The sequence below is a fragment of the Bemisia tabaci genome, chromosome 6 (assembly GCF_918797505.1).
Source record: "Bemisia tabaci chromosome 6, PGI_BMITA_v3".
NCBI lineage: Eukaryota > Metazoa > Arthropoda > Insecta > Hemiptera > Aleyrodidae > Bemisia > Bemisia tabaci.
The window spans coordinates 16,263,829-16,284,613 of record NC_092798.1 but is presented as its reverse complement, the minus strand read 5'-3'; the positions used below and the strand labels follow the sequence as shown (position 1 = coordinate 16,284,613).

The window sequence follows — 20,785 nt, the reverse complement described above, 5'->3', positions numbered from 1 at the left end:
CATCATAAGCGCCAGTAAATCTATCCTGGTTTCTTTTCTAAAAATATTTTTCTTCAATTTTTTCTCAATAATTCTTACTTTTCCAAAATTTGATTTGATTTTGATTTTTTTTTTTATTTGAATCGGCCATATACACTGTTAAAAATCGTTGATTCCGTCCAACTGAAAATTCGGATTGAGAATGAACAGGGGAGTGAGATTCAGCGCATAGGTGCTGAGATGTGTCGCATGAGTGCGCAAAGCACTCAGCACTGGAGCTTCAGTTGGGCCCTAAGTCACGCGCACCTAGGCTATCTCTCTCTCGCACTAGCGCTCTATACTGTCTCTTCTTCCCTTTAGGCCTACCAATCCAATGATGAAAATGAAAAATTTAAAGTTTAAATAAGTAAAATAAAAGAATAGAATAGTGGAAATAATAGAGTAGCAGAAATAATAGAATTACAGAGACAACAGAAGAGAAATCAAATAAAGTAAATTAAATATATGATAAAATGAAGTCAAAGACTAAATTGAAGTAAAAAATTAGAGGGAGCAAGGAGATGAAGTAAAAAAATGAGGTGAAGAAAAAATAAAGGATAAGGGAAGAAACTAAATGAGGTTAAAGAATAGAATGAATTTAAAAAGTAAACATGATGAAGTATTAAAATAAATTACAGTAAAAAATAAAACAAAATAAGGGAATAAGAAGTAAATAATTTATAAGAAAAAAAATGAAGTACTTGAAAAAATAAAATAGAGTGAAGAAAAAAATAGAGTCAGCAAGGAAATAAATCAAGTAAAACGATAAAATAAATTTAAAAAATATAGTAAAGTAAAAAGTAAAATAAATACACGGACAAATCCAGGCAGATTGAAAATATCCTAGTTTCCCGTTCAAATCGACGTTAAATATCGGTTTTGCGTCACATGAAGGCAGCATCTGGTGTAGCTTAATGGTTAGGGTCTTCGGTTTGTGTTAGGCAGGTCCCGGGTTCAATCCCTAAGGTAGGTAAAAATGTCTAATCTTCATAATCGGGTAAATTGCGTCGCAGTAGTTTCATTATTATTATTTTTCATGGTTTCAAAATTTATTTCCACAATTAACCCTTTTCCACCATCCCCTAGCTGCGAACCCCTAAATTTTCTATAGCCGGCGATTGAGAATTCCTACAGCCAGCCATAGGAATTCTCAATCGCCGGCTATAGAAAATTCCTATCGCCAAAAGGCCATGTTTCAATTTACCATAGGATTTTTCCTATGGCCGGGCTATACTTAGGTAATTTGTATGGCTTATTTTTACCAGGGCACTCGAACTCCATCGTTTACCCCTCTTAATTTTCTCAATTTTACTTCAATGTCACTTCCCTTATGATCAGGGTGCTCTCTATGACTCATTTGCTTGGCACCGGGATCTACCTTGTCTTCATTTAACACTCTGGTGTCACTCAGATGCATTACAAGTTTAACTACTCATTTCTATGCTTCTCGTGAGGTGATGTGCCTTTCATTCACTCATTTCCTCCCTTTTTTACTAGAAAGTAACCCACTTTCATACCTTCAATTTCGGAGACATTTCAAAGACCAGAGATAATTTGGTTCTTTCTGTTCTTTTTTTTTTTTTTTTTTTTGATTGAAAATAAAGATAGAAACTTATCCCATTATTTGATGATCTGATGATGAGGGCACTTCCATCCAGCCCCGCCAATATAATCCATTAAAGTGAAGAAGCCATGAGAAGTTTAATCCACCGGTGCTGCAAATAATCCAGAAGAGACCACTCGCGAGTTTTCAGACAAATCACTACCACTCACTCTGTTCTTGAACAAGCTTTGCTCTTGAGCACCTCACGAGGAATCTCGCACGACTAATAAAACTGAGACTTCCTCAACAAACTGTAAACTCTGCTAAATTTGGTGACCTGCACAGAAAGAAAGGGCGAAAAATGATGAATTCGAGTGAAAATGGGGCATCTAAGTTAATAAAATAGATCCTCGAGGGTCACTTCCCAACTTGGCAATAGAGAATATTCAATGTATGCAAAATATTCATGGTCAATAAAAAGTTTCAATTTCTGGCACATCTCCTCTTCCTTCTCAACAATGCACAAAGCACACTCCGCTTGACCTCTAGTATTTGTGAAAAAATTCATTCTTGATAGGTACTAATTTTCTTCTAACAATACTGACACAATACTGGATTCAATTTTTGAAAAAAAGAAAATACCTAAAGGAAATATCAATGGAGGAATACTGCAAGTATCTCCTTGCCTGGCTGCCGAGGAGGTAATGACAACCGACAGTCAAAAAGTATCAGGTCACACTCTCTACTATGCAATATTAGTAGTTTTGACAGGGATTGTTTCTATTAAGTCCTTTCTTAGCGCATTACTTTGCTTCTGCAATCGCATAATTTCCCAAATTTTCTGATGTAGTTATGTTTTCGATAGATTCAGCTTGTGAGCATATGACACGTTCGTTATGTTCGTGTCAATATGCGCACAAACTTAATTTTTCCGAAATGTGAACAATTTTAAATCAAATTCATTGTTCCTTCAAGCAAATTTATTATTTCAGTTAATAACCAAATATTTTAGCCATATTACTTTAAAATAATGATGAATAAATTTACAGGAAATGACTACAAATGGGGGGGGGGGGGCTAAAATGACGGATAAACACATAAGAAGTCATAAAACGAACATTTAAGTTCGTTAAGTTTGTTAAGCACGAAGTTCCATTACAAAATTAGATAAAAGGGACACAAGTTTTGAAAATGAGAAAATGAATTGATTTTCATAAATCGATTAAGTTTTGCACTGTCTCCATAAATCTCTCTGTTTTCTGAAGATATCTAAACAGATATTTAGGGTGAAATTTGAAACAAAAGATATGGCATGCTGACATGCAGATCTCTCTCAACGAGCTCCAAAATTGATCATCCATCAAATGGAGGTTTAAAGTAAGGGTAGTTATTAATTTAATCATTTCGGGGGGGGGGGGGGGGGAGGAGAAAGGAAGGGGGAAAAAAGATGGTATAGCTTATCAGATTCTTTAGAGTTGATATACTTCAGTCCAGCCGTTAAAATGTAATCCAATGTTTGCAGAATCCATGAAAAGTTTAATGGACGAATTACCACCACTCACACTGTTGTCATAAAAGCTTTGCATGCAGGCATCAAGTGAAATGGTAGAAACTGCCACGGACACTACAGATTGAATCTCACACTAGCGTTCATACAACTTCCTCTGAGAGACTTAAACTTCAGCAAGTATGCTAACCTGCACATGAAAAATGGCAAAAAATGAAGAATTTCGAAAAAAACCATCACCCAAATTCAAGAATACAACCTCAAAAATTTAGTCGATCAACTCAGTTTACAGTAGGTCCGAAAGCTAAAAAATTAGGGCATACATTATCAGGGGGTAGATATTCTCTAGTGGACAAGAGTTTTATTTTTTGTGCGGCACAGGCTCATTTCTTTTTCCAATATCGCCTAGAGGAGAACGCCTGAGGATTGACTCATGTGAGAGTCTATGCACACTGCACTCGTGAGTGCATTTTGTTTTGGATTATTACACAGGCCCTTGTAGGACGAGGTGAGAAAGTGAATTTAAGTCCTTGCAGACGAATGACGCAAAAAGTGATCTTGCCTTGGAAGTATGGTAAGTAAAACATAAGTGATAAAAATTTGCCCTCTGAATTGCTTACTTGGTAAAGAATTTAAATACATTAATAAGTGGTTAACTACTCCTCCCCACCCTCCCTCACCGTTACCTCGGAGCTTCAGTTGCATTTAATAAAGCAAAAGAGCTAATTTTCTTCAGAAAACCTCCTTCTTCTCCCTATTTTGAGGGTTCTTGTTTCAAATGATTTTTGGTTTCCATCAATCTAGCAAGATAGTCTGGTACAATCATTTACCTACCTACGGTTTCACACAACATGTTTTCAAAGATATCCACAATCACTGTGTATCAACTTTTTCAAGGAGCAGAGCCAACCTGACTTAAAATCTCTGTAAAACAATATGGCAACGCCTCGGAAATTACTTTCAAACATTACTCCTTGACTCCTTGCCTAAGAGGAAAATAAGTCATGCGCACCATTGGCATCATGTCTCTAGATATCTTTTCTTCATTCCGTGGTCATGCTGTAGAAATATGTCTATGGCGCTACTGAACTACCTATTCATTATTCCGTCTGAATATGTGGGATTCCATAAAGACTTCGCAGCATTACAATTGAGACGCAGGGATTATTGGAGAATAAGGGGCGGACAGTTAGGTATCTGCTCTCATACCTTGTCCACTGAAAGGTTGAAGACAAATTGAATGCAGAACAAGTTAGTAATAGAAGAGTTTCTGAGCAGCATTGAGATTAAATCAAAAGGACTGTAAGTTGAGGGCCAGACCTGCTTACACACAACGAAGAGGCACTGTCTTTCCTCCATGCGGCCTGATTGATTTCACAGGCAAAGAAATACTTAAGAATACCAACCAACTTGATCTACAATTCTTACCAGAACTTGTGAAAAGCTTCAAATTTGCTGAAGAGGGGCTGACACTTTTCAGTTTCGAAGCTCCAGAGGTATTACGATCCGCATTCAACCACGCTGCTCTTGCTTAACTCCACATGATCACGACTAATTATTCGAAATGATTTCAGGATGAAACGTTATGAGAAATCACTTCATGAACTAAGCACTTAGAGGCCGCCTAATAAACAAGAACAATCATTTTGACCCGGCGACAAGCGAATACCATAACAGCAAACAGTATTTGGCGAACACTCTGAGGAACCGATCAAAACCGTGGGTCGGAGACGGGGGATCAAAAGAAGCCGCCTAGGGCCTAGGAGACACCGCCGAAGAAACGCAAGCACACTGCGCCGCTGAGATGCGCAAAGCTCAAAACAGACTCCAACCTGTCTGACCGTAGTGTTGCCAGACGTAATATAATTGATTCTGATTAACTTTCCCGCTCTCACACTGCGACACGGCAAAATTATTTGGCAACGTCATCAAAGGAGAATGGAGGGAGCGGAGGGGGGATTGGTTATCAGTTTTCGTGGCCACCCTTCGAAGACCTTGAAATCTGCAGATCTGCACGTGCACGCTGTTATGGGAGATTGCAGCCTGACGGACACCTTCTGCCAGAGCTGATTTTTCGGGTTTTCTAGCGCCTGAAATATGCTGGGGGGAAAAACCTAAGGACGTTCCTATGAACTTACCCTCCGTGGACAATTTGGTTTTGTCGAAGGCCGTTTAGAAAAATAAGTCGGTTACTGGTTGAGTCCACGCCATAGGTTTACAGTACGCCTTTTCGAGTGCGACTGAAGATCGGCTGTCTTGCTTCCTCCATTAACTTTCCATGGGGAAATGACGTCTAAAGACTTCTGTCGCAGTCTGAAAATGTATTAACTTGTTTGGCGTGGATTCTAGGGGGTCTGGGTATGTAACTTATAATTCAAACAGAGAGGGAAAAGAGAAAGACTGATGTATGTTGTCGAATAGGATGACTGCAGATTTCCTGGAGTGTTCGGACTTGGGAGTGGTAGGAAAATTTTGAGTGCAAAGAGGGGAGAGGAAATTACTACCACTCTGCTGTCCCTGAGTGACACCTTAGCCATGATAAGTTAGTGGAGTAGAGAACTATTCAGAATCTCTAATAAGAATTTCCTGCTGGTATGAATGGGTAAAATAAAAGACTCTCAATACTGGTTAGTCTTCAATTGGTAAATACAACATGGGCAGATTGCAACAGCGCAGTCACACATTCACAGTGTGAGTCGGAAATCACATAGCTCGTTTGCGGTGTCTAAAAGTCTCCGCCTCTATGTTATTTCTCTAAAGGGAAACAAATTGACATCATTCCTTGAAGTTTTCGCAGAATTTTCTTCGCACAGAGAAGAAAAATCACGGCAATTTTAAAGAATTGCCATTGAGTAGTTTTCCGTTTAAAAAATAAAGTATGACAGGAAGTCTGCAACGTCGCAAACCGAGTTATGTGATTGCCGACATACACCGTCGATATACAACTTCTTTAACTTTAGACACTTAGTAAAATCAACTATAGGTCCTGCAGCCTGATTGCTGAAATTTTTTGATTGTCGGGACGACATAGATGACATAGGTTAAAAGGCAAAGCGTGATTGGTCGGCTATGTCTTATCGCTGCTTTATCGTGCCTTTGTCAGGTGGAATGATCGACATACTGTCGGAAACTTAAGAGGTGCCGTTAGCTTGTTCAGAGGTCAACCCGACATAGGCACGACAAAGCAGCGATAAGACATAGCCGACCAATCTCGCTTCGCCTTTAACCCATGTCATCTCGTCCCGACAAACAAACAATTTCAACAATCAGGCTGCAGGTCACACTGTAAGAGTTCATCTAGTTATGTGGTTGGTGAGGGTGATACCACTCTCTCAATATCAGCCAACCCGTGCGAAGACATTCTAAACTGCTATCACTCTTGTAGTCCCCATGAGGCGCATACCAACTGACCTAGTAGTCAGCACATGGCCACTGGAAAATTTCTATTCGACCCCCTCGGGTCAAGCAAACTGTTTCACGGCAGCTCATGTGGTTATGAAACTCAATTGACGCAGAGAGACTGAGTCGGAACGAGCCTGTGCTCTTGTTCAAAATCATGCTGAAGGGAGCAAAAATGATTCCTATCAAAGCCACACTTGCATGAACACTGCAAGTCTTCTATCTCTACAAGACACTTCTCTGCAAGACATCCAGATATGAATGAGACTGAGAGAATCTGTCAGATTGAAGCAATGCTCCGTTGGTATTTAACAGCTGACAAGTTCCATGCCTATCTCCCATGAAACAGAAATTAGTAGGTGCTCGGTTTTATGATAGATTTTCAGGAAATAGTATGGACAATTTGGTATTATGGCAACAGTTGGGACAGTCAGAGATGATAAAGAGGTCTGAGTTTCTTGATTAAGTCAGACATGTGCTTGGGTTCCAACAAGTGGTTGATACACAGAAATTGTGGCTTGGAAATAGGATGATGATCAATGAGGACTCTCATTAATAGCATTAGAGCTAAAGGCAAATGTAAATGCATTGAATCGGTTGGTTGCAGGCTAAACATCTAGAAATAACAGATACTTACACGAGATGAAACCGCAGTTGATGGCAATGAGGGGTTGTGGTGATGAAAAAAAAAAAAATGGCGTCGGCTTTGCTATTTCTTTCCTCTTCGCCAGGCTCAAAATCCTTTATTGCAACGTTGCGCTGAAAAACTGCCGAGAGCCAATGAAAACCTACGAGGAATGTAACGTAAGCGCTGATTGGCTATTTACACCAGTCCACGAAGTGGCGCTCTCTAGTGGCAGAATACAAAAATAACCGCGAAGGTTCAATTTAGCGGGTGGTCCACATCTTTGCCGCAGACAATGCCCGCCGCGTATGCTGTGGATATGGAATTTCCAATGAAGTACTTACTTTCAAAATAGTTGTTTTCATCCGTGCTCAGCAAAATAATTCTTTCTCAGCCGCTGGAGATGCTCTACATAGGCGATTCTTGCAAATTACAATACTTACTGGGCTTTAAAATGAGTTTCAGATAATAACTCGAGGTCTGATTGTAACCATAGACTAGCTCCTCTAGCTGAGTTCTTCCTGTTTTTGATAGTTTCTTTGATCTTGAACGGAGTATGTTCTTAGGGATTAGCTAATGACAAATTCAGAAAATTTTGGTTAAAGTTTTGTTGTGAAAAGTTTTTTTACTGAGAAAGTTGGTGGATTTATGTACTTTTTACTGAGAAAGTTGGTGGATTTTAAGTAATTGTTGTCACAATTGAGCAACTTTAATAAAAATTATTAGGTAGCAGCCTTAGCTGCATAAGAAAAACGCAATTCAATTATTGGATTAACTGGACTGCATTTTGCAATTTGGAACTATAAATTCTGGCTCTTCTGGAAAAACACTTATGTGCATAGGGAAACCAATGGCACATACGTTGTTTTTCAACCGGGCTAGAATTTATAGTTCCAAATTGCAAAATGCAGTCCAACTGTCAGTCAAATGCACAGAGATTGACCAGCATAAAGCTTTTAAAATGCTTAATTACTTGCAAGTAATGGAATTAATATGAAGAAGTTAACACAATCTCGGTGGTGGTTTAATACTATACTGTTAGATCAAGTTGTAGAGGTGATTCACCTTATGCACAAAGTTAACATGCTCTGCCTGAGCAAATGTTTTAATTCCAAGAAATACGTGTCAAAAATATTTAGGAGTAACATTGTCACTTCTAAATTGCTTCATGTTTCATTGCTCCAGAAATTATTCCTGTGATTTAACTTGCAGTTTAAGGTTGACTTTTTTTTTAAAACAATTGAGTACATATCCTCACAGTAAAGCTGGACCATTAATGTATGAGGGTGGATGCGTAGGTATTTTAGAGAACTGCGAACCGTATATACCAACAAAGCGAGGAAGAATATAAAAAGGATGATAAATACAACCCCAATCTCTCTTGCAAGTTTTGCTTTGATTCATAGAAAATTTATACGTTGTATGGCTAAGCCCAGAACCAAGTCAAATTGCGAAGTGGCTTATTGACTCATGAAGTGACCACGGCCCTTAGTTTACAGCTGCGGTTCTTGAAAAATTCGGCTTCTGCCCTGTCAAATTGCGATGAAATTCATGAAGGTAAAAATTTTGGTACACCGATATTGAAATATCGATGGCAAAACTGCAAAAGTACATCTCTCTCTGTGCATTGCAGATTTCCTATCATACGTTATTTTCCACACAGAAAACTGCTGAACGTCATTTTTCTAAAATTTCAGTGATTTTTCTGCTTTATAAAGAGCATATTCTGTGAAAAGCCCTATTCAAGCCATAATGTTGATTTGCTCTCCTTTTAAAAAATAAAATAGGAGCCAAGATACATTTAGTTTCACCGTTGATATATTATCTCGATATATAATTAGGAAGACACAAGGGAGTGTCTAAATGCAGAATTTCCAGATTTTTAAGGTCCAGTACAAAATTCAGATGTGTAAACGAGCCAAAAAAGGGAAGAGCGATGCTAAGAAATCAAATAATTTATATTCATGAAAAGGGAATCTGCAGAATGATAAGACTCTGATTCAAGTAGAGGGAAGTATATTTATTTAGTGAACATAGGAAGGCGTTCTTTTGAAACTGAATAAAATAATGAATTTATCAGCAGAATAAATTACTCCATCAAAGAAGGATACAAATTTTGAATATTACAGCTGTAGAGTAAAATAAAATTATACAATTTGAAGTGTCAGACTGAAAAAACCTTAATTACTTCGTCTAGAGAGGGATACAAATTTAGAGTATTACAACTGTAGAATAAAATAAAATAATACAATTTGAATTTCAGAATGAAAAAGTGCTCAAGAAACTGAATGGTAATAACCATCTACTGAGGTAACGATCGAGGAGAAACAAAGAAAATATTAATCCTGCGAATGAGGAGTTTAGGAAAAATTGAGTAGCTGAAAAACTTGATGAGAATTTTACAATATACTTAAATTTTCAAAAACAATACACATTTAATGAATAAAAAGGACCATACAGAACAAAATCTTGATTTTACAAACCAAAAAAAAAATAAAATCTATCACCTTTCACGACAAAAAGAAATAGCTATTGAGTTTGAACTATAATTGAGATAAAATACTGATTCTTTTAAGACCTCATTCTTGACAGATAGAGGTCTTACAGAAATGAGGCCTTAGTCTCAAAAAAGGTTGAAAATAACACAGTTAGAGAAAGTCAGTATCAGTGACCAGACAGTAAACTATTGACGTGATTTTCCAGAATTCTAAGCATTAACGCGTGTCCTGAAAATCTTGAACCACTTGATTAGAGAATAGAAGCACTCTCCTAAGGTCTGTTTCAAGTTTTGACGGAGAGCATCCATCTAAAATTTCCAAGTCATACGCTTGAAAATTGCGAGACCCTTTCAGACATCCAGTGCAACTAGAAGAAAGTAAATTGAGGTGGGTGAATACAAATGAATCAACGTTTTACAAGGAGAAAAATAGGCAAAAAGCACAGTATTTCTTCCTTTTTAAATTAGTGAAGTTTTGTAAAAGAAAAACTGACTTATTCAATGAAACTAAGAGCTGAAGTCACTAAACAGGGGACAGCTAAAACATTGAATTTTTCTTCTTTTTATTAGGTTGAGATATAAACTGCATTTCTTATCTTTGCATCATTCCTCTTAACTTTCAAACTCATTCCATTACTAGTACTTGTCATTTGCAGCACTTAAAATGCTCCTGATTCTCTGGGTCACTTAAAATTTAATTCACAATTTCAAAACCTTTGAGAAAAGATTTTTGTCGGCTATTCATAATGGTTATTTTAAAAATGAACTTTTGGGACACCTAACATTGTAACAATTGATTCAAGAATGAGAAAAACATGGATGAAGATAGGAGCATAGAAAAAAAAAAGGAGGTGTTTGCATTTCGGGTATCTTGGACTTTTTTTGAGGACGTAAGTTAGTACGGTGACTTTTGTCATCAATTTTCTTGGAAATGATGTATTTTATGGACAAAATGCATTCTACATAAAGTGTTCGAAATTATATCATGAGTTGATCTTAGCAAAAAAATCGGACGCTGTGGTCCGTTTTTCATACTTCGAATTCCGGATTTTGCTGACCAGGTTGTACCGACCTACGTCACAGGGTACGTACAATCCTCAAGATGCAAAACACCTCCTTTTTTTTCTCTATGAGACAGAAGCAGATCCGGAAGGATGGCAACACTGGCTTTTCTCTGTTTAAACCTGTGTTGAATGAGCGATTCCTATCAGAGCACCTGGCCCCTCAAGAATTAATTTATTTCCATGAATTTAAATGGAGAGAAACAGTGCTGCCAACTTGCTAGATCCACCAGTGGATGAAGAGAAGAAATCACACCAGAAAAATAAGGTTTGCTGTATATAGAAAGAAATACTTACAGCACAATCTGATTCGGAGACACAGGAGGTAAACTTCGGTCGAATGGATAAAATACAACCTGCAAACTCGGTGAGTTAGGTTTCAACCCTCGCACCAATAACAGAGTTTGGTATGTATCGGACTTCAACACTTTGATAAAAACACCTGAACGTCAGAAATAGTAAAGCAGAATGAAATTGAAAAATGGGGCACAAATCAATTAATGTGACTGATGCAAAATTGGAAAATCGAATGCATTCTAAGAATACTGGGGGAAGACACTTTTGAGATGGTAAAACTTTGGTGCTTTACCAAAGGCTCTTTAGTTTATGCATACTATTATCGGTTTTGTCTATTTATCATTCCAATTCAAAACGTAGAGAGAGTAAAAAAGTATACAGGACAAACCTATGCATTGAATTAAAATTTCTGAAGGACTGAGACTTTTCTCGGCTGAACTCCACTTCAAGACATCTTCAACTGTGCCTAAAATTATTCGCATTGTTTCATGTTCCTAATCCAAAAAAAAACCAAATGAGAAAAAATTTGAAATTAAACTTTGGAAAAATTTAGAGTTTTGCTTGGATGGAATTAAGTAAAAAAATCACGCCAACACTGCAAAGCTTCAAAATCTTTTACGCTTTTTCAATGGTTTGGAGGGAAACCAAACATTTTCATTTAAAAATTTTGTGCAATTACGTAAGTATAATCTTCTTATTTTAGTTGATGAAGAGGAATGTCTGTGCCTCTGTTAAAAACTTACAAGAGTTAATTTGAGCATGGAAGCTCATCTTGTGCTGATAAAGACTGATCACGTGAATATAGACTTTCATCGAAGAAAAATTTTAAATGTCGAGAGAATCTTAACTCTAGCTTTTGGAAAGAAAAACTATTATAAGTATCTAACTCTTAAACTTCATTGATCTCAGACGCATTTCAAGGCCTCTTTCAAATCTATTTTCTCAAAATTAGACCACAACTCACCGAGAATGGACTTTTGATGTCACTGATTTTAATACTAAGAGAGTCGTAGAGAAGGTCCAAAAAAACGTACAGAATCGATGCAATTTGAAAAAAAGTGGATTTTTTTACTGGATGAATTTGATGAAGTTAAAAACTGGAACTTACACCTCTTCCTCCTTCTTTCCTTAGAAGGAAAGATGAGTCTACATCCATTGGTACTGGAGTTTCAAGTTCTTTCTGTTTTGTTTGGCTTTTAGTTTTAGACCATGCTGCACCATCTTCATGCTCGTTTTCCATCAAACTCTTAACTCTTTTATTTGAGCTTTCCATAGCATTCTGAGACACGTTAGAACACTGCTGAGTTGATGAAGAGCGAGAGGTTTTCTCAATATTATAGGATGGCATCTGTGAACATCCAGATGTGGAGGCAAAAGAAGCATTTTGAGAGGCAGGAGGAATATTTTTTGGCTTTAAAGCATCCCGAGTGCTATTCTCAGTGGATGTGTTTGTAATTTCAACTCCAGGGAGATGCATATTTTCTTGATTCATAAAATTTTGGGTGCTTTGCGAGGCAGACATTCTGGACTGGTTTTGACTTAAAGGTGACATAAAGTTGAACGGTGGAAAGTTACTAGGATTGAAGGTAAAAGCAGATCCAGATTTCAATGCACTCGGGCCGGATTGAGAAGGCATTGAGTACATCATAGGATTAAAAGGCTGGCTCATCATATTTTGGAAAGGCATAAATTGCGGTGGTTGGTAGTATGGCGGCATGAAAGGGACATTGAACAGCCCCTGGGGCATGAACATGGGATTCATTCCAGCATGGCTTGAAAAATTCATTTCAGGTTGGTTCGAAGAACTAGAGGAGGGCTCATTATTCCCTGTAGAACTCCTGAAAGAAACAAAAAAAGAAAGCTACAAAAAGGAGAAAAATACAGCTTCAAAAATATGAGGCATGAGAGGCACAAAGCTTTTATTTGCAATTTTAGGAAAAGTACAGAGTATATGATAAAAATGATTATTCTTTTTACTCTCAATATAAACGGATTTCTGTACCTTAAACCAGTGGGTTTCTCCGAAATGATTCAATACCCAGTAATTAAGCTTAAGATTTTAAAATACATATCGACGGCATGAGTCCACAATCACATATCTCGTTTGCGGTGTCCGAAAATCTCTGCCTCTACCCTAATAGCAGTGGATATTGAGAAAAGTTGTAAAAAACACGTAAATTTTTAGAGAACTTAAAATGTACTTCAAAACCACTTGAAAATTACGTAAAGAACTCTTGAATAATTCGTATCAGGAAACCCTGTCAGGGACTTTTTTTTACTTAAAATTGAAGAAAAATTTTAAGTAATTTTTCTTACATAAATTTTAAGTAAAATTTACGTATTTTTTTTTTCTTTAATGAACTTCCTGCGTGCAAAAATGAGGGAAAAAAAATTCCCCAAAAGGATTTTCTAAAACGAGTAATTTAAGAGTTTTTTTTTACTTAAAATTTACGAACTCTTGAAATTTACAAGTTTTTTACATTTTTTTTGACAACTTTTTGTAGAATTTTTTTTAAGAGCCATTGCTACTAGGGTATGTTATTTTTTTTAAGGCAAACAAATTGACATCATTCCTTAAAGTTTTTGCAGAATTTTCTTCGCACAGAGAAGAAAAACCATGGCAGTTTTAAAGAAGTGCCATTGAGTGGTTTTCCGTTTAAAAAATTAAGTTGGTATGACAGGAAGTCTGCGACGTCGCAAATCGAGTTATGTGATTGCCGACTTACACAGTCAATATGGGGATTTCCAATGTGTTTTCAATGAAAATTGATTGCTGGATTGATATATATATGCTTGAATAGCGATCTGATATCTGGTAGGATTAAAATTCAATGTGATGAATATTTACTTCCGAATACTCTAAAGTCACTGAGTGATCATTATGTTTCAAAAGCTCAACCATTCGTCCAACATAATAGGTAAGTAGGTACAGCACATAGAATCTTAGAAATGAGGGAGCTGAAGTCATGATTGCCTAAATTAACCGTAAAGTAGGTACGATACTAGAGACTCAAAGTACTAGAGCGCCAATGAAGTTAATCAATGAATAAGCCATTCCAAGCCCCTTGTTTGCCAAAAATGTGAACAAAATGGCACTTTTAAACATGACGGCTCGTGGGAGAATCGCAGGCTGTGAGTTGTTTTTGGGATTTATTAATTTAAATTGATGATTATTGATCGATAACTACAGTTCAACATTATAATGTTGTACTATTATAATGTTGGACTATTCTATTAGTCCTTAACACCTGGCACTGCCGAAAAGTTAAAAGAGCTGTTGGGTGTAGGTACCTGCTTGATACCATAACCAGCAACCAGCAAGTTAATGGTGACTTTTGCTCCCAATTGCCAAGTAGAACGCTGTATATGCCCGATGATTCCTGAGTCTATATCCCCTTGGAGGTTATGTCATATTTTGAATTCATCACCTACTGACAGTATGAATCTATTTTAAAACATGTATTGATCGCACTTTCTATCATAAGTGCCATGAAAGATTCAACAAGCATAAAAAACAGTTTCAAGCTAGAATTCCCTGCATTCCATCTTGTTAAGGATTAAAGTATATTTCCCATTAGGCCGGGTAGGCCGCGGCCTACAGCGGCAAATTTTGAGGGGCGGCAAATTTTGAAATTCGAGGTTTTTTTTTTTGGTATTATTTATATTTTACACTGAAATGAGTGCTTCTTGATTCGCATGGAACTCGTTCCGTTTTCGAGCACAGTATCAGCAGAGCAGGACGGAGAGGCGAAGGATCCCAGACATGAAAAACGCCACCTATCACACAGCTCCTCGGACTCGGAGGTCCTTATCTCAAAAATGTACAGCTCAAATCCCAGGATCGAATGTCCAGACTCTTTTCGGAGCGGCGGAGCACAATTACACTCAAGATGTGCTAATGTAGGCAGTTTTTGCATATTCATTTCTTCACCACTGGCACCACTGGCTTTATCGCACTACATTATGTCAGGGGTGGAGGGGGCTGATGCTGGCTGGCTTTTTGACGTTGTTTTCATTTTCTAGATTAATTTCTGACAAGCAATTTATATTTCGCAGACATGGTCAGTGTCCCTGTAATCGTTGAAGTTCAAGCATCGAAGCTTGAGCCGTGTAGTAAATTCGCGCAAAAGCGGGCATTTTTGTTTTCGGTTTTTATTTCTTAAAGTTTAATAGTGGAAAATAAAAGATGAGTGACGGCAGGTCGCGACTAAGCGGTCACCAGTACAAACTAAACCGAGAGGAAAAAGAGGAAAAAGAACGCAAGTTACTAAAAAAAACTAAAAAAATCGATTCTTTTTTTGTAAAAAGTGCGAAAAGCCAGATGCAGCCTCCACGCGAGCGCGATACGTCTACGGTAGTTGAAGTTGGGGAAACCGTTCCATCAACAAGTGCGACTAGTGCGGCGAGTTACGAAATTGAAACGGATAACAAAAACGTGTGTTCAGAAGCAGATACTTCCAAATCCCCCGTCTCCGAACAGGCAGTGAATTCAAACATTTTGTTTATTCTCAGTGACGACCCAGTCGAGTGGGAAATCAATGATTCTCTTCGAAATTACGTGGCAAAATATGGATTTAAGCAAAATTTGGATGCCGACTTCAAGAAAAGCAAACGCGAATATAATGATCATGCGCGATATTTTACACGTTCTATGTTCGAGCGAGAACTTAAAAATTGCGAAAAAATTCAGAGGGACTGGTTAATTTACTCTCAAAGCTCAGGTCGAGTTTATTGCGGGCCTTGCCTCGCCTTTAACGGTGGTTCACAGTTTGGCGTTCTAAAGGAAGGTTTCAATGACTGGAAAAATGCGAAACGCTTGGCACAACATGAAAATTCGCCAGATCATAAATCTTCAGTTCTTCAAATGTTGGAGAGAGGTAAAAAACACGGACGGATTGATCACCAGGTAGAACGTCAACTAGAAGAAGAAAAAGTATATTGGAAAAGTGTGTTGAGACGAGTGGTTGAAACCGTAAAATCTCTCGTGTCGCGAGGTTTGCCGTTACGAGGCGACAATGAAACAATCGGTTCGGTCCACAACGGCAATTTTTTAATGGCTATTGAGCTTATCGCACAGTTCGATCCATTTATGGCTACTCATATTGCGAAATACGGCAACCCTGGTAGCGGTCGCACCAATTACCTTTCGTCAACTATTTATGAAGAGTTCGTCGAAATTTTAGCATCGAAAGTGACAGAATTGGTTTTAAGTGAAATACACATCGCCAAGTATTTTTCTATCATTGTGGACTCTACGCCGGATTTAACACACGTTGATCAACTATCTTTAATAATTCGTTATGTTCAAAGTGATGGTACGCCAATAGAGCGATTTATTAAATTTATTCCGAATGTTGGGCATAAAGCTGAACTCATAAAAGACGCTGTGGTGGAATTAATTGAAGAGCTTAAAATAAACATGAATAATTGTCGAGGGCAATCATATGACAATGCTGCAAACATGTCCGGGCCTTACAACGGTTTACAAGCTAAAATTAAACAAATTTCTCCAACTGCCGAATATGTTCCCTGTGCGGCTCACTCACTGAATTTGGTTGGAGAGTGTGCTGCAAAATGTTGCGAATCAGCAGTCCTTTTTTTTGATACCTTGCAAGAAGTTTACACATTTTTCACAGCGTCAACTGCCAGATGGAATATTTTATTTAACCAATATGAGAAAGCAGAGAAAAAGCGAAAGGAATCGAAAGAGAACAAGAGAACACATATCTTGCAAAATCTGTCAAAAACTCGATGGTCAGCACGTTCAGATGCCTGTGTAGCGTTGTTCGAATCCTATTGGGAAGTGATTAGTGCTCTTTTTGACGTCGAAGAAGATGACCAGCAAAATCCAAACGCAAAATGTGAAGCTAAAGGAATTCGTTTAAAGCTTGAAAGTTTTGAAATGGCCTTCATGGTTGTTTTTTGGGGCTTTCTTCTCGAGCGTTTTAATCTAACTAACAAACTGCTGCAAGACCCAGAAATTGATATTTTCACTGCCGTCCAGTTGTACGATTCCTTAATCGCTCTCATTTCTGAGAGTCGTGAGAAGTTTGATGGATTTGAAACCGAAGCAAGGACTTTACTCATGACAGCCGCTGAAAGTTACCAGAAAGATAAGGGGCGAAAAAGAAAAAGAACGCTTCGATCAGGCGAAAAAGCTACGGGAGAGGTGGAATTCAATGGCCGTGACACCATGAGAGTTGAAACTTTCCTAGTGATCATTGACAAACTAATTACCGAACTTAAGAAACGTCGAAATGCGTATGAAATGTATTATGAGCGATTTTTTTTCCTTCTAAATTTAACAGCCCTCAGTTCAGAAGAGTTGAAGAAAAAAGCTGAAGCGCTTGTTCAAATATATCCAGATGATATAGAAGAATGTTTTATTGGCGAATGTATTCAATTTCAAGCTTTGTGCAATTCCCAAAATTACACCGAGGACGCAAAAACACCAACCAAATTGTTGAAAAAAATTCGGAATCAAAATATTCACAGCGTGTTTCCGAATATTGACATAGCTCTTCGGATGTGTGTATGCACGCCAATAGCTAATTGCTCTGCCGAGAGAAGTTTTTCATGTCTACGACGAGTTTTGAACTACCTCCGATCAAGCATGAATGAGGAAAGACTGAGTGCCTTGGGGATTTTACAAATTGAGAACGAGATACTTCAATCTCTGGACTACGAAGAAATCATCGACGCGTTTGCTGCTAAAAAGAGTCGTCGTGTGTTACTGCATTGATTGTGGAGGCACCGCACGGAATCGGTGAGCAAATCCATCTTCTAAAATATTTTATTTGCTTTTTCATATTATCCCTTCTCAATTTTATTTTACCTCCAAAAATATTATATAGAATACTAAAAGTTGGCAAAATTTAGGATGCACAGGGGTGGCGGAACTTCAAAGTCCAAGGACTCCCCGCGGTGAGCTCTGGTAGACTGGTAATTATTTTTTAGCTCCTTAATTTCGCTCAAAATAATCAAATAAAATCCAAAGGTATTAAACCCGGTGACCGGTGTATTGTCACACCTCAAAATCGACACGAAATGAGGCGAAAAATACAGAAAAGGTAGCAAAAAATGGTGTTTTCCAGGTCATTATTTTGAAAATTTTCCGGGGGAGGCCCCCCGGACCCCCCTCGGGCTGGGGGGGGTCCCCCCAGACCCCCCCGGGGCGGCAAATTTTATTCGGCTTCCAGCGGAAAAATCGTAAATCCGGCCCTAAAGTAGGTACTTATAATGGATGATGCATTACGATTCCAATGGAACTTCGAATCACTCCTGCACGTAATTTGCTAGACGTTTCGAAATAGGAATTAAAGTTTTAACCCTTACTTACATGGAAAATTAGTGAGATTCTACTGGCTGAGGCAAGACCTATGAGCAGGACGAACGACCAGGGTTATAAGTAGGAGATCTTTTGATACTCTCAGCACCTCGTCCACCAGACTCAAGGAACACAGCAGCAACAGTGATTAACTAATTAATTAAGTGAATAATGCACAAATGCACACAAACTGAATGATATTTGGAACCAGATGATGCACGATCGCTTTTGATAAAAGAGTTCTTACTTCTTCTCATGTGAGTGAAAGTGATAAGCACTCAAGATCAACACGCACACGCTGCGCTGAACACACAAGTTACCTCCGTTTCCGTTTGGAAGACTTCTCTTTTCAGGTTAATTTCATTTCCGGTGCGAGCCGGAAACGGAAACAATCAGACTCGGCGACAGCGGAAACGGGCGGAAAGTAAACAAACTTATAGCAGAGATGCCAAATTTTTCTGAAACCATAATTTTCGTTTCCTCACTGTTTCATCGGAAAAATCTAGAGTTCCGAGGATTCGAATTATACAGTAGACCTCTAATTTTTTACGTCTTTTTTTTTATTAGCCCAATGAATTGAGGCCACGGACTTAATGTCGTGGGGATGATACACTTAAAACCTTCACGCAAAGAGCACTGTTGTTTTGCCATTGCAAGGCTGTTCAGGAAAATTTAAAACGCGCGTTTTTTGAATTTTTCTCGAGAATTTTAGCTGAAACTCGAACATTCGTGCTACGGAAGTTTACGAGAAAAATAAGCCTGGTTGCCCTCCAGAAGTTACGCATTTCGAAAAACAAATAATACTTACTGTTATTGATGACTACTTAGTAAATATTGCAGGGTAACTTTCTTCCAACTTCCTAAAACCCACCCTCATGTTTTAAGTAACATAGAGCAGAGATTTATTCAAATATTATGGTGGCTTTCTAAAATCAACATCGAGGACCTTTAATAGTTCTAAAAACATATATTTTATGAACAAATTTTAGAGGCCTAAAAATTGAAGTTTCCACATTACTTAATACCCTTCCAATGAGACACATCTGCAGAATGTCTTCTTAGTAGACTGTGGTGATACGTACATCTGACAGTATATTTTTAAGAGGGAAAACTTTGCTCATGAGGATTTCATTCTCTTTGAAATGAGAATTTTTGTTTCACACGAAGTTCGAGTTTTAAGGACTCTTCCATGCAACCTGATTGGGCCCCAGTAAATGGCGACCTCTCTTTGCAATATATCATTGAAAAGAATAAAACTACGTAATAAACTTATTACATGAGCCCGAATTTTAGCTTAGTTCTAGACATTCGTCTTAAATGGTGACCAGTCAAACCTGTGCAGTGAATATAGTTCATTTAATGAGTTGCAATCATCATCTTAAATCAGTGATGAATAGAAAGGAACCCTGATCGTAAAAATTTAATTTTCACTTTCTTTTATCACTTTCTTTCCCGGTTCATGACCACCATCAAGTGATATGCTGTTAAGAGAGAGCATGAAAAATAGAGTAGTGAAAATAGAAATAATAAAGTCGCTCTCACGTTCCAACCTAGATCACCATTTCCATAGATTGAAATTTTAATTTTTGAAAGATTTAATACCTATGATTTTGAAACGGTGATGGTGGAGTAGAAACAATGAAGTACTTAAAGAACAAGAATCAAACTTTGCTCAGAGATAGAATGCTACCGGAATTAAAAATAACTATAAAATAATTTGGAGTCGGTTACCATTTTTTTTTTAAATTGCATTGGCCAAAGATCAGTTAATGTTCAACAGATTTGACTGGTTAAAGATTGTAATAAACACTGACAATTAGTGCTGACAGGTGTTTGTCACAGAATTTTTGAGTTAAATTCTGATTTTTGTAACTACAGTCATACCTCCTTAAAATCTTCCTCAAAATTATGTTCTCCCGGAAATAACTTTCATTTTTTCCAACTCCCTGACGGCCACTGCTCATTAAAGTTTTGCTTGAGATACCACTTTCTCCGAAACAACATTCTACTTTTGGTTCCCCGTCAAATACGTTTATAACGAGATACAACTGTATTTAGCTTTTAAAAAATGCAAAATCAGTGCTCAATATATTTTTTGCTGTGTTGCTCCTATCCTAATGTTCCTAACACATGCATGTGAATTTTTACTTTTATCAGTTTCTTAGGGGAGGGGCTCTTCAACATTCTTTCGAAGCCAAATGTATATGCCCGAGTAGCAAATTATTATTTGCATACTTTATCTTTGCATACACAGCTATTCTCAGCTACTCTGAACGATTGAGTGCACAGGTGTTAGAGATGACTCACCGATGGCTACATACAATGATGGAGGAAAAGTCTGTGATCTCCTTGCTAATTAATCATGGTTAAATTATGTGAGGCATCAAGAAAAAAAAAAAGAAAAAAAAGCCACAACAAAACCTTCCATATAAATGTCCCTTTTCCTCTTTCCTGCTTAGAAGGGTTTTAAAATCAGAAAAGCCACGAGTAGCGCACTGCAGGTCAAACGAT

The 20,785-nt window shown here is 37.7% G+C and overlaps 2 protein-coding genes and 1 long non-coding RNA gene across 3 annotated transcripts; 1 reads left to right on the top strand and 2 right to left on the bottom strand.

Moving 5' to 3' along the window:
- Positions 1 to 1,291: 1,291 nt before the first annotated feature.
- Positions 1,292 to 5,076, bottom strand: LOC140224869 (uncharacterized). Its single transcript, XR_011900080.1, has 3 exons — positions 4,497 to 5,076; positions 3,124 to 3,258; positions 1,292 to 1,898 (listed from the first exon to the last, which is right to left on the bottom strand). It is a non-coding gene; the product is annotated as an uncharacterized lncRNA (long non-coding RNA).
- A 4,015-nt stretch (positions 5,077 to 9,091) lies between these two features.
- On the bottom strand, positions 9,092 to 20,717 carry LOC109036765 (uncharacterized). Its single transcript, XM_019051130.2, has 5 exons — positions 18,287 to 20,717; positions 12,056 to 12,785; positions 11,336 to 11,441; positions 10,948 to 11,092; positions 9,092 to 9,957 (listed from the first exon to the last, which is right to left on the bottom strand). Coding segments are annotated over exons 1-5 (1,134 nt in total). The 5' UTR covers positions 18,289 to 20,717; the 3' UTR covers positions 9,092 to 9,806.
- Positions 14,520 to 18,172, top strand: LOC140224865 (zinc finger MYM-type protein 1-like). Its single transcript, XM_072301729.1, has one exon. It carries the CDS (start codon positions 15,134 to 15,136, stop codon positions 17,687 to 17,689), a length of 2,556 nt encoding a protein of 851 aa, XP_072157830.1. The 5' UTR covers positions 14,520 to 15,133; the 3' UTR covers positions 17,690 to 18,172.
- Positions 20,718 to 20,785: the final 68 nt, after the last annotated feature.